General features: G+C 41.6%; 1 protein-coding gene across 1 annotated transcript in view; it reads right to left on the bottom strand.

Annotated features, from left to right (window-relative positions):
• Window positions 1–14,730, bottom strand: part of iqgap2 (IQ motif containing GTPase activating protein 2) — a 405,429-nt gene that overhangs the window by 268,935 nt on the left and 121,764 nt on the right. Inside the window, exon 3 of the mRNA XM_070886141.1 lies at window positions 2,331–2,487. Within this exon, the coding sequence (XP_070742242.1) occupies window positions 2,331–2,487 (157 nt within the window). The remainder of the gene's footprint in view (window positions 1–2,330; window positions 2,488–14,730) is intronic.

The raw sequence follows: 14,730 nt of genomic DNA, 5'->3' as shown, positions 1-14,730 counted from the left end.
GTCTAAGCAGTAGATAGTTCTGACTGTTGGGCAACTAAGTACAGAACCTGAACGTCGGCTACCACGTTTGCCTACATAACAAGAGACTGCACTTCAGAAGTAATTCATTGGGCAATGACATTGTTCGAGTCACCCTGAGGACCCAAGGCACTATGTAAGTGCAAATCCTTTGTCAGTCAGTGTTACTCTGAACCAGAGCAGCAGATGTATGCGAAGAATGGTCCAGAATTCTCTCACTTTGCGGTCTTGTCCGTGAGAATACCTCGCCCTCAATCAGCTTAAGCTTACAACTCAGCCACTCTGAGCTCTACAGTTTGATGGCACCTAGTTCATTGCACAAATTGGCTGCCACATTTCCAACATTACAGTGACTTCATAGGCAGTGAAGCGCTTTGCGATGTCCCGAGGTCATAAAAGAAGTCTTTTTTTTTCTAATGGCAACCAGTTCTCAAATTTGAATTAAACTGTGAATGGAACCTCCCCCACCGCCCCATAACTGATTACTGTAGCCACCATGGGATCCCTACCTCACTGCCTTATCCTCCCCTTATTTCCTCCAGTATGCTGCACAACCAGGAATGCAACTGAAATCAAATACAGCACATACATTATTGACAAATCGTACTTTTTGTGATAGCAGTGTCTCACTGTAGGACTGCCCTGTCCTCACTTACACAGTAAGATGGAATGTGATGCTGCGTGCACGAGACAAAATATCTTCAAAGCATGAGGGTAACTTTAAAGTGAACACAAATGTTAACAGTACAGTGAAATTCTATGCTCAAAAGGTGGTATTTTTATCAGAAATGTTGATACATTCACATATTTTTCTCCTCTCCCTTCACTAAAATCAGTGCAATGACAGGTGCAGCTACTTGTGCACTAAAGGTCATCAAGTTGGGTATTGCAATGTTTAACCCATGACATCAATGTACATTTACGCATCATTCTATAATCAAATTTTTTTAGTAACCACTCCTCCCCCAACACCCCCAATCAACTCAAGACCAGAATAGTTGAAACAGTTAAGAGTGAAAAACAAATCTTTTCTGTGTAAGCTGGTTAAACAGAAACACCTAGTACCTGCCAACTGTTTCAAAGGTTAACCTTTGTTTTTCGTGAACATTACGCTCAAGAAGAAACTATCTGAAGCCTCAAAAAAATTGCACTTTGAAGTAGATTGGACATTGCACTGGAGAACAGCTTACCGCAACCGTAAGCCTGTTAGCAACAGTCACTTCATTCAAAGTAACATTGGACCGGAAACGGGTACAGTTTTGTGAAAAATGCACAGCAAGGGTTTTTTTTTTGTTTGCAAACACACAATGTAAATTGTACTGAAACAGATCATCGCATCATTTGATAGTGCAGGAAATGTTCTTGATTTCTCCCATAAAAATAAACTGTGACCCTTTACAAATGCATTGCCATAGCACCATATTCCTTGCATGAAAAATTTCTGGGCAAGAAAACAGTGTCAAGGAGCTAGACCTGAACAGGGCAATTTTTACCTGTAAATAATGATGCGTCAAGCATTGCAAATAAATAGTCGAGGAAGAAACTGACAAAAATGTTCAGGACAAGCTACAGTTTCATTTTCACAGCAAGTGCCAGTATATTAAAGGAGTACACTTTGGATCTTGAAGAAAATTAAAACTAAAGATGCTTGCATTAAGACACACTTAGAATTACAATGGAGACCTGAATGGCAGGGTGAATGTACTACGTAGTGTAGTATTGAGCAAGGAATTGTCAAATTTGATTTCTAATCTGTCTAGAAATAGTTAGCTCAATTTATGGCAGTGATGGACCACTGCAATTGATTTCAATGTCACTAGTTTTTTTTTTGCTGGGGTGCAGGGGGAAGAGTTGGGAAGGAAAGAGGGGAAAAGGAAAAGGAAAAGGAAAAGAAAAACATTAATTCAGACAAGGTTGCCACTACCAACGACCAGTGCTAAAACTTGCACCTGTGTGGGGACTGTAATGTGCTCCATGGCCGAACATTCTGTCAAAAGTAACCATCTAGACTCAAAGAATGACCACTTATTTTGGGATTGAAGGGCTGCCAGTGCTCATGGATCCATGCCCTAGTATAAGTCACCACCTTCAGGTGATGAGAATAAAATTGGAGGGGAAAATAGAAACAAAAAATGGAACTTTTAGGAGAGCATCCATAACTGATACCCCAGAATAAGTTGCCACCTTCAGGAGAGGCAAGTGAAGGCACAGACAAAAGATGGTTATACGCCACAGTAAAACAACAGTTGGTAGGATGTGTTATGATAGAGGTCTACCATTCCAATATACTGTAATGACAAACTATTTAGTACCTTAAATCTTGTTTGATCAATGTCATAGATCTTTCTGTCAGACACCAACTTAGGAGCAAAGAACTTTGCAAGTTTGAGAAGATAGACTCCATTTCTCAGTCCTTCTTCAAGTTCTGTGGTCGGGGACAATTCTTCATGCAGACAGGCTTCCATCCATCTAAAAGAATTAAAATTTCAATTAACTATGAAACTAGCAGATTTCATAAAACTTAAGCATTTCATTTACGTTTCATCAAGATTCATGTCACATTTGCCTTCCAAAACTTGATTATACATCAAACTAAGTCCCATTTAGTATGTATTATCTCTTCCTTTCACATGGATAAAATCTGCACACATCTATGAATGAAGTCATTGCTAAGCGATGGCAGCAGAGTGACACCCCAAAAGTGGGAAGGTCACAACTTTTGATTTTTCAGTCTGCTCAGTTCCTCGTCTGAGCTTCACTAGTCAGGGACTCACTATGAAACGGGAGGGGATATGATTCGGAAAACCAGGCACTTCGACTTGCACCAGTTAGCTTTCATCTTTCTGTAGTTTGTTCTTCAATAAACTTCGTTTTTGACCTTTATCCTTCTCTATTTTAACATTATATTGCTGCCCCAGTTCACTACCCAGAACAAAGTTGAAAATATTGCAAATTTCCTTTAGCGCTTATGATGTACTGACTCTGAAAAATATCCTAAATCACACAAAGTCCCATTCAACTATATGGGCTTCCAGTCCACCAACTCTTCGATTTTAAAATTCTCATCCTCGTGTTCAAATCCTTCATGGCCTCGACCCTATCTCTTTAACCTCCCCCAGGCCTGCAATCCTGAGAATTCTGCGTTCCTCCAACTCTGGCCTCTTGTATATCCCTCACTCCCTTTGCCCCATCATTGACAACTGTGCCTTCAACTGCCTCGGCCCCAAACTCTGGAATTCCCTACGTTAACCTGTCCTAATAACTGCTTCTTTGGTTCAGTTGCAATTTTTGTCGGATTACATTCCTGTGAAGCACCTTAGGAAAAGGTGCTATACGAATGCAAGATGTTGTTGTTGTTGAAAAGACCTGAATGCATTCTAGAAATGCCTCCCTAATTAAACCGTCCCTAGATGGTTTCTAACAATTTAGCTCTGGATTGGTTAAAAGTTACCCATTATTTCAACACACATTTGAACAGTCTGCAGACGTGCTCTTCAATTTCAATTACAAGGGTTAGATTCTGCTTTCCATTTCTCTAGGAAAAGGGGAGGTGCAACGAGACCTGGGGGTCATGGTTCATCAGTCACTGAAAGCGGGCATGCAGATACAGCAGGCGGTGAAGAAGGCAAATGGTATGTCGGCCTTCATAGCGAGGGGATTTGAGTATAGGAGCAGGGAGGTCTTGCTGCAGTTGTATAGGGCCTTAGTGAGGCCTCACCTGGAATAGTGTGTTCAGTTTTGGTCTCCTAATCTGAGGAAGGACGTTCTTGCTATTGAGGGAGTGCAGCGAAGGTTCACCAGACTGATTCCAGGGATGGCTGGACTGTCATGAGAAGAGACTGGATCAACTAGGCCTTTATTCAGTGGTGCTTAGAAGGATGAGAGGGGATCTCATAGAAACGTATAAGATGCTAACGGGACTGGACAGGTTAGATGCGGGAAGAATGTTCCCGATGTTGAAGTCCAGAACCAGGGGACATAGTCTTAGGATAAGGGGTAGGCCATTTAGGAGTGAGATGAGGAGAAACTTCTTCACTCAGAGTTGTTAACCTATGGAATTCCCAGCCCCAGAGAGTTGTTGATGCCAGTTCATTGGATATATTCAAGAGGGAGTTAGATATGGCCCTTACGGCTAAAGGGATCAAGGGGTATGGAAAGAAAGCAGGAAAGGGGTACTGAGGGAATGATCAGCCATGATCTTATTGAATGGCAGTGCAGGCTCGAAGGGCCAAATGGCCCACTCCTGCACCTATTTTCTATGTTTCTATGTTTCTAAAATAATAAATTGCAACACAATGCATCACAATACCTGAATTATTACACTTCTAGATGAAGTTGGAGAAATGTTCTATATTTTGTCTTTTCAAAAATCTTTGTAAATTGAATTACAGCTACCTCAGCATTCCACTAGAAAATATGGTTCTGGCCACATTTATTTTCTCTACAAAATTAAATATAGTAATTAGTATGATACCCGAGCCAAAAGTAGCAATTTGCCAGAATTGAGCCTTCAGGGAATCAGCTAAATTTGTGCATTACATATTCAGAATGTTACCAAAATTATATGTTTTTGCAGAAAAAGGGTAAATGAAATTATCAGATGATACAGGCTTCCAGTGACTTCTATAATGAACATTTGCTGTGGAATACAAATCAGGGTTCAGCAACATATTAGTTTAAAATTGGCAATTTGAGAGTTCAGCTTTTTGCTCCTAAAGCTTCAGTTCAGGGAATGAGGTGGAGAAGAGTCAATGCTTCAAATCACAGCACAAAGTCAAACTTTATTCCCTACCCTAAGTTGCAACATTACGCTCGACAAATGGATAATCACATCAACCATGCAAAAGTACATAGTGATCCCTCCACTCCTGTCCAACAAGAAAAGCTAGTGGCAAGCAAAGCGGTATTAGAGAGGGAAAAGTAAACAATAGAGTTTACACGTTTACGCCCTGTGAATTAATTCTAATTTCAATCATTGTCTTATACCAAAAAAACAAATTATGCAGCATCAGTTTGTTTTCCAGAAGTAATATTCTGGTGCTTGCAGCCTGTTAAATTTCAGTTCTGCCAGGAGATGTCAGTATTCAGAAACCAATGCTGTAATCAGTCAAATAGGTTAATCAGTGATTATAATGCAGTAAGGATCCGGTTTATCTACACCATATTGGACCTATAAAAGAATGGCTGGGCTCAGGGTCACTGCGTCAGTCAGCAATCCAGCCGATTAGTGGTCAGGTCCTGCCTACTCAGCAATTGCATTCAGCTGTGTTTCTTCCAACTACTGTGAACGAGTGCACAAGGTGTTATAGCAGTGAATCCGTCCATGTTGACAAAAGTTAGCTGTTCTGTGGCTTGGAAAGACAGACTTATTTAACCAGTAAATCAGAGACTTGTAAGAGCAACTGAACACCAAGTCAGAATGTACCGTGACTTCAAAATATCGAAAGGAATTTAAAAGAGCAAACTGCACTTTGTTTTATTGCTACTTTTCATTGCGTTAATGGTGTTAAGTTAGTTATAAAGCTTCCAGATACAGATTTCATATTACAGAATATGACATCTGAACATGCTGATTGTATTATAGTCACAGTAATTGGTTGTAAGGCAATGTGTTCAGAAATGCTCAAAACTATTGCCAGAAAGATATTTATTGAAGGAGGCTTAGCATGCTGCAAAGATAAATGCTCTATTTGTTGTACAGTAAAATCATGTTACTGAAAGACTGAAATGCACTGTGGATTTGTGCAGAACTAATCTTTATAGTTTTGAAAAGCACAAAGCATCAACCAGGAATGGTAGTATCTGTTTCAATTACCTTTATTATATAAACTTGGGATCCATTATCCAACATGCACCATACACATCCCACTGCTGATTAACAGCACATCACAATATTCAATCCATTTGTAAATGCAGGAAGGGATTGGTGATCTGAGTGTAAGTTCACGAGAAAGTTGAGTCAGAGCGTGAACAATGCTATCAAAAGTGCTTATTCATTTCTCTCGCTGCAAAATTAAAGGATTTTTAAAAAAAGATACTAGAGACATTCATCAATAGTAAGAACGGTCACCCTGATTCTACAACATCATGGTGTATTTAGATAGCACCTTTAATGCAGTGAAACAGCCCAAGGGGCTTCACAGGAGCATTATAAAACAAAATTTGTCACCAAACCACATAGCAAGAAGTGATCTCGGGTCATATTCCATTCTCCAATTGTATATAAATACAGATGGCTAACAAGGCCAACGTGCACATGGAAAGCGGCCTACATTTAAGCAGCAGTAGTAGAGGTAGGTAGAGCTTTCTTTACTTAGTGTTACTGCATAACTTCCAGCCACTGGCTTTCAAAGTTCTAATCTCCTTTGTGAACAGCAGCATGTCAGCCTAACCAGTCTGCTACAGCTCCCTGCTGGCACTACAGAGTTGACCGTATTTAACTAGAGCAGGCTGCTTCTCAAATTTTCCCCTCCTTGAACTTGCCAAAAGAGATGCATTTTGGGAATCAACATTCACTGCAAAGCCTGGATAAACCAGCTGTGCCTTTATCAGCATCCTTTCTCACTGATGGATGTGTCTGCCCAATCATTGTGCTGCCATTTATGTTTAGAATGGCAGAGACACCACGTGTAGAATCGTTCAAGTTCTGCATTCTACAGTAGATTCTAAACTTGCAGCCATACAAAAAAAATCCAGATGATGCTTGTTGATCAAAGTTTTAATTTGATCCGCATTTTTATACAAATATCCACCTCCTGAGACATCTAAATTACATACTTGCTTTTGTGATGTGTCTCGCAATGTTTAGTCAATCATGCTGGGTTTTTTTTCAAATCAAGTACATTTTATTCCTTTTTGCCACCCATTATGCTGTCTACCTCTAGGCAGCAGGACAGACTGGTTTAGGCTTCTGACTTCTCCGTCAGCCTCACTTCTGATCAAACACTTTGTGTCTTTTTCATTCTCTTCCCTCGATCACAAATCATGCTTTTGCAGCAGAGGATACGCCCCAGCTGCACTCGCTGCTCAATCACTGGGTTCCATTAATGGTGACTCTCGGCAGATGTGATGACAGATCAAACAGAGGACTGAGCAAAGTGCTCAGCCTCAGCCAACTTTAAGCACCAAAACGAAGGTGGTGAGAGACAGTGAGGCGTTCGATGCTGACAACAACTCTTTACATTACAACAGCGACTGCACTTCAAAAAGTACTTCATTGGCTGTAAAGTGCTTTGGGGGCATCCTGGCATTGTGAATGGTGCTTGTTGGCCGGCACGAACATGGTGGGCCCAAATGGCCTCTTTCCGTGCTGTAAACTCCTATGATTCTATAAATCCAAATTCTTTCATACATTTTTAATGTGTACATGGGACGAGTTTCAACTCGTCATTGACCCACTTTTCCCATCATTACCAGCTACAAGCCAATCAATCATAAGAAAATAAATTTAGCAAACACCAATCAACAAGTAACTATAGCCCCAAATAGTATACATACTTGTTAGAATTATTACATTTTTTGTATTTATAAATGTGTTGCAGACGTGGAGAATTCATTAGGTAATGCAGGCTGTTGTAATGAAGTGTCCTCACATAGGCCCCAAGTTTCCACATGATTTGCTCCTGATTTTTTCGGAGCAACTGGTGGAGAACGGAGTATCTTAGAAATCGCAATTCTCCACATTTAAGTTTTCTGCAGTTCTAGTCATGTAGAACAGTTTCACTTTGGAACTGATTTGAAAGTTTCCACAGTGAAAACGTACTCCAAACTAACTTAGAATGGAGCAAGAGAAGATTTTTGTCGGCCTGAAAAAAAACCTTGTCTACACATTAAAAAATCAGGCGCAGGTTACAAATTTGGGGTCCGGAACGAGGTGGGGGGGGGGAAGGGAAGTCATTAAATTCTATAATAAATCCTTAGTTATACTTATACAACTATTATACAAATAATTCCAACCTGAATAAAAATTTATAAGCAAAGAAAAGATTAAATAAACCATGTTCCACCTGTGTGAAAGCGCTTCAGGCAGGGAGAAGGCTGCAGGAAGCCTCAATTGAGGCAGCTGTTCCCAACGGCAAGGGGGGGGGGGGTGAAGGAGGCAGTGAGGGCCCGACCTACGGCAGCGGGGGGGAGGCAGGGAGGAGGCAGTGAGGGCCCGACCGACGGCAGCGGGGAGGAGGCAGGGAGAAGGCTGCAGGAAGCCTCAGAAGTTGAGGCAGCCATTCCCGACGGCAGGGGGGGGGTGGGGAGGGGGGGGGGGGGGAGGCCCCCCTGCCGTCGGTCGGGCCCGTCGGGAAACGGCTGCCTCAACTTCTGAGGCTTCCTGCAGCCTTCTCACTGCTGCAAGAAGCCTCAGTGCTGATCATGGAAGGGCAATGTGGTTTTATTAAAAAATGTTCAAAATTGAACAGCTACAAAGAACTACAAAAATGGCCGAGTGCCAATGTTTCCTTCACACTGCGCGTGCGCGAACGCTCCAACGCGCACGCGCATGGTTGCCGGCACGAATTAAACTCAATTAAATGGTACCCGCCTCCTCCTACTTACAAAATCGGCGTGAGTGGTAGGCTCCACCCCCTGGGCGCCACGCCAAGCTGACATCGAGCTGCAAAGCGCTCGAGAATAGCGCGTTCTTTTTCAGGCGCCGTTTTCGGCGCGAAAAACGGACGCCCAGCTCGGAGGGGCGCCTGTTTTGCCGCGTGTGGAAACTTGGGGCCTTAGACTTTGGTCTCAGCAATAACTCTCCATGCACACCAACCATCAGCTTCAGGATGCTAGGAAGCCATACTAGGCCTAGACATGCTTTCAATTTTCCCTGGTCATTCAGCTCTCTCATCCATTTCTTGCATCCATGTCTGAATCAAGGCTACAATAAGGTCTGGAGCCGAGTGGCAAGTTGGTTACTGGTGAGCAGGCATCGCTTGATGATGCTATTAATGACTCCTTCCATTACTTTACTGGGATTGAGAGGAGACTGCCAAGGTAATTTGATCGATTAGATATATCCTGCTTTTTGTGGATAGAACATACCTGGGCATTCTTCCAATAAATACCAGTATCATGGCCGTAATGGAGATGCTTGGCTAACTCTACTGCACAGGTCTTCAGCACTATAGATGAGATTTTCAGGGCCCATAGCCCTTGTTGTATCTAATGCACTCGGTCACTCATTGTCTCATGGGATTTACCAATTTAGCTGGACACTGGAGGCCTCAGGCCGATTGGATTCATCCGCTCTGCACTTTTGGCTGAAGACAACACTTCAGTCTTGCCTCTTGCACTCGCTGGCTGTGCTCCACCACAGTTGAGGATAAATTAGAATAGACATTATTCAGAAACCATATTGGTCTGGGACTGAAATTGAGGTTCGTGCTTGCTAGTGTGCACATGGCATTCTCTTGTACTTTAACACTGCGGCTTGTTGTGTCAGCGTTGAAGAATTAATTATTGTATTAGAAAATCTGGTTAACTTTGTCATCTCCTGATGTAAATGATATTTGCATATCTTAAATTTTGTTCTATGATTCACTAAGGCTCCACTATTACTGCACATGTTCAGAGATTTAAGCTAGTCTATGAAGATTAAGATGTAACTCTTTATTCTGTGGAGATCTACTATTGCAGGCTCTTGATGCAGCTTTGTGATTGTACCAAAATCTAGGCACTTGGCAGTCAGTATGGAAATGGGTTGGCAGGTGCGTATTTTGTGAAATTGTAGAAAACATCAGATCTGTTTTTACTTTGGTGATTATACAATTTAGACAGTTAAACTAGTGCTTGCCAAAGTCCCTGTTTATACAAAAGCAAAATACTGCAAATGCTGGAATCTGAAATAAAAATAGAAAATGCTAGAAATCTCAGTGGGTCAGGCAGCATTTGTGGAGAGAAACAGAGTTAAGACTAACAGAAATCACTGACCTTCCCTTTTGTTCTTTCCTCCCCACCCCCTTTCAATGCCCCTTGTACTTCCTTAAGAATCTGTTACATTTCAAACTTTTGCCAGTTCTGATGAAGGGTCATCAACCTGAAACATTAACTCTATTTCTCTTCACAGATGCTGCCTTGTTTATAGTTGACTTGATGGAGGAAGTTTAAAATACGACCATTATTGGCTAAGAATATACATCATATGATGCACTTTCACCTCAAGTGTTATATAGGTTTAGAAATCTGCTGAAAATGAATAACTAATACTCAATCCACACAGAATAATGTTTTTAGTGCAGTACAGTATAAGCCTTTAGTGTCTACTAATAGTTTGTGGTTTTATGTTAAAATTGTACATTAGAAGGTGCTCATCAAATAGTTAAAAGCTTAAACACTAGTAAGATCACACAGCTAGAGTACTGCGTGCTCTTTGGTCTCCTTACCTAAGAAAGGATATACTTTCCATAGAGGGAGTGCAGCGAAGGTTCGCCAGACTGATTCCTGGGATGGCAGGACTGTCGTATGAGGAGAGATTGGGTCAACTAGGCCTGTATTCACTAAAGTTTAGAAGAATGAGAGGGGATCTCTTTGAAACATATAAAATTCTTACTGGGTTGGATAGACTGGATGCGGGGAGGATGTTTCCCCTGGCTGGGAAGTCTAGAACAAGGGGTTACAATCTCAGGATACGGGATAGGAAATTTAGGATCAAGAGGAGGAGAATTTTTTTCAGTCAGTCAGAAGGTGGTGAACCTGTGGAATTCTCTACCACAGAAGGCTGTAGAGGCCAAGTCACTGAATATATTTAAGAGGGAGATAGATAGATTTCTAGAAACAAAAGGCATCAAGGGGTATGGGGAAAAAGTGGGAATATGTTGTTGAGCTAGAGGATCAGCCATGATCATATTGAATGGCGGTGCAGACTCGAAGGGCCGAATGGCCTACCACTGCTCCTATTTTCTATGTTTCCATGCTTTTGTCCTAATATACAATTTTCGGTTTGTGTGCATATATGTTGCTATTGTTGGTGCAGAAGGTGACCTTCTGAAGCAGCCTCACTTAGTACCTGTATGCTGGTTAATATTTAATCATAGAGACATACTTTGGCTGTTGCACACATGCGGACTTCAGCACTTCAAAGGGAAGGGTATATAACTCGATGCAGTATTTTTAACCCTTGCACCAAACAATGGAATTCTTGGCATATGGCTTCCAAATGTGCTGCAGGATCGACCGTGAAAGACCTTGAAGGTGCTTTCATACAGAAAGAAAGACTTGCATATATAGCGCCTTTCACGACCACCAGACATCTCAAAGCACTTTACAAGCAATGAAGTACTTTTGGAGTGTGGTCACTGTTGTAATGTAGGAAACACGGCAGCCAATTTGCACACACCAAGCTCCCACAAACAGCAAAGTGATAATACCAACAGATTATCTGTGTATTATGTTAATTGAGGGATAAATATTGGCCAGGACATCGGGGATAACTCCCCTGCTCTTCAAAATAATGCCATGGGATCTTTTACATCTACCTGAGAGAGCAGACGGGGCCTCGGTTTAACGTCTCATATGACGCTGCAGCACTCCCTCAGCACTGCAGTGGGGGAAGAATGGTGATTTCCCCCTCCCTCTGTTGAGTTGAGACAAGTACCTCTTTGTCCAAGTAGCCCACGTAAGGCAATTGGGTATCTTGACAGGCTATTGAATCAAATGCATGTCTAATTCTGCCCTCATCCAGTGTCGTAGGACTCACTGATAGTGGTCAGGAATGGGAAACCTGGCCAATTTCAAAGTTGTCCATGTTTTTCCTGAGCCCAGTGGGACTCTAGAACTAAGTAATAATTTGATTAAATTCAGCTTAATATTCCAGGTGTTTGTATAAAAAAAAAAATTACATTGCATTTCAGCCCCACTTCTAGGTTCTGTGGGGCATGAGGGAAACTTCCCTGTTTTATTTTACTTTTTCTTGAATAACCTTGAATCTAAATTGCAGTAATTTTATTGAATCTTGCATTGGGTTCAGTTACACAGATCTGCAGAAATACTTTCCAATACACTTGGAATGGATTTTTCCCCTGGCTTATTATAATCACATGAGCCATCTACTGCTGTTTTTGTTTTTGTTTTTGTAGTAAGATGAAGGGCCACGGCGAATACTTAAGATCAGTTTGGAAAGAGTAAATGTAAAGATCAGCTGACTACATGAAGTTCCCCGAGTAGCAGACATTGGCCACGACCCTCCCAATATGCTTCATATTGCCACTTAATTGTAATCATTTTGGCTACTACGTTGCACTAATAGTCCCTCTGTGTGCTGCACACATTATGCATTGTTGGTGCTAGATGAAGATTGAATGGATTGTGCTGTGGTTTAACGTGCAAGATGGCAATGGAACTAAACTGATATTGCAACAGACCATGGATTAAGTTGTATTTTGGAATTTTTACAGGACTTTGATCTCTTTCAGGCTGGAATAACTTTGAATGTGACCAGTTAAGGTTTATTGGTAATGACAGTTAGACTCTTGGATGATACACAGATCCTAATCACTAGCAGGAATTGTGCGCTCTGTTTCTATCATGGGTGAAATTTGAGCTATTAGTTCAATTAAATCTAAAACGAAATACGCGACAAATTCAAGTCACTACAAGTGCTGTACCTGTAGTACAGTATAAGCTGTACAATAACATGGCACTTTAGCTAGACTAGGAGTTTCTGGCATTTGGTTGTTTACAGTATTTTAAAAACTTACTTTTATAATCACTCATTTGCATATGAAAATTTGGTATACCAAGCCGTATTCACCAAAGATGAGTCCTATTACTAAGCCTCAGGCTCTTAATTTGCACTGGCGTTGTCCCGTTAGCCCACTGTAACTTTAGTGGACAATCGATGGAAGCTCCAGAGAAGAGAAGTGGCATGAATGGCCATTGTTAGCCATTGACACTATTCCCTTGGGGGTTCTGTTCAGCTCTCACTCAAATTATGCTGTTTTAGCATTTTAAAACTTTGCGCATGCTCAAAAAGACAATCTAGCCCGGCAATTATCACAGGGCTATGTCTTTTATTTCAAGTTATTTGCATTATAATGACTAGCTATAAAAACAATTGCATTATGCCTGACTAAATTTTTATAATCAATCCTATGCATACAGATGTTGTATACATTTGATTCAAACATTCCCCTACCCGTTCTCCATTTAGATTAAATTGAAGCAGCTTAGTAAAAGGTATTACTGTGATATTGCAGCAACAATGGATTGATTTGGTGAAATGATGCATTAGAGTTCTTGCACCAAATAATAAAGTAATTTGGTAGGCCAGAGTTCTTGATGTTTTCCTCCGCCTGTTTGCATATTCACAATCAATTAAGCATATTTACAACAAGTTAAATGTAGGATCTGTGCTGCTGTCACCAGTCCTGGTTTTCATGCAGCTGAGAGGGCAAATGGTCTGAGCTGTTGTCAACATCCATGCTACCCACTATGATAATAAAGAAAGCGCTTGCAGTTTTATAGAACATTTCAGGGTGTCCCAAAATGCTTCACAACCAACAAAATACTTTTGAAGTGAAGTCACTGTTGTTAAGTAGGTTCGTGCACAGCAAGGCCCTATAAACAGCAATGAAATAAATGACTAGATAATTTATTTTGGTTGAGAGATAACTGTTGACCGGGGCACCAGTGAGCTCGCCTGCTCCTCTTCAATACCATAGGATCTTTTACATCCACCTGAGGCGGCAGACAGGACCTAGAAAATGACACCAATAGTGCAGCACTCCCTCATTACTGCACTGTAGTGTCAAACTAGGTTATGTGCTAAAGTCTCTGGAGCAGGGCGTGAACCATTATTTAAAGGTGGGGGAATGTGCGCGCCAAATTTGAGATGGGGTTTTAATTCTTCCACATTTAAAGGGGAGGAGGGTCACCTTTAATGGAGAGGGGGTGGTCTTTACATTTTATGTAGGAGGGGCTCTCCCCATTCAAAGGAGATGGGGAGCCGAACTGTGCTCATGTGGCCACCCAACCTAGAATTGGCTAAACTTGGCTAAGAAAAGCAGAGTTACAAATTCAATTTGCAGAATTGACTCGGGAGCCCATTGGTATGCAGAAACTTAGGGATTGCTAGACAGAAATAGACCAAGGACCATCTAGTTCACCATCTACCATCCTGGTAATCGCACAATACAATGATAATGGATTTGTTGACTAATCATAGCAATCAATCTCGATCAATTAGTCTACAACAGACCCAGACAGGAGGCAAGGAAAATCTCCAGTGGTGAAGAGCTTTGGGAATGATAGTTCGAAAGTCAGATTCTTCCAAAGCATGGTACACTTACAATTGCTGCTAGACTTCAGGTATTGAAGAATATTGCAAGCTTGATAATGAAGCAATCCATGCCAACCTACAGCAGGATCGGAACAACATCCAGACTTAGGTGTCCAGTCATCTTGGTTTAACCCTTGCCACTGGATAAAGGTCTAGCTCTGTCGAGCCCGTGTGGTGGCTGATGTGCAAAGGTCACCACACCTTTTTTTTTAAAAATCCACGCACAGGCATCTTCCACCCCCTCAACTGGAGTTCAAGACTGGAACATCGGGTCCTTCATTTGAGGGATCGCCTATGATGAATATTCACACCATACAAGGGCTGGGTAATTACTATATCAGGCAAAAGAAATCCCAGCCACCTCCCCGTGGCCTTGACTGGCACCATCAGCATTCATGAACATCTTGGGTTCACCTTTGACCAGATGCTAAACTGGACTACCCATAATC

The sequence above is a fragment of the Pristiophorus japonicus genome, chromosome 1, assembly GCF_044704955.1.
Source record: "Pristiophorus japonicus isolate sPriJap1 chromosome 1, sPriJap1.hap1, whole genome shotgun sequence".
NCBI lineage: Eukaryota > Metazoa > Chordata > Chondrichthyes > Pristiophoridae > Pristiophorus > Pristiophorus japonicus.
This window is presented reverse-complemented; position numbering and strand designations above follow the sequence as displayed.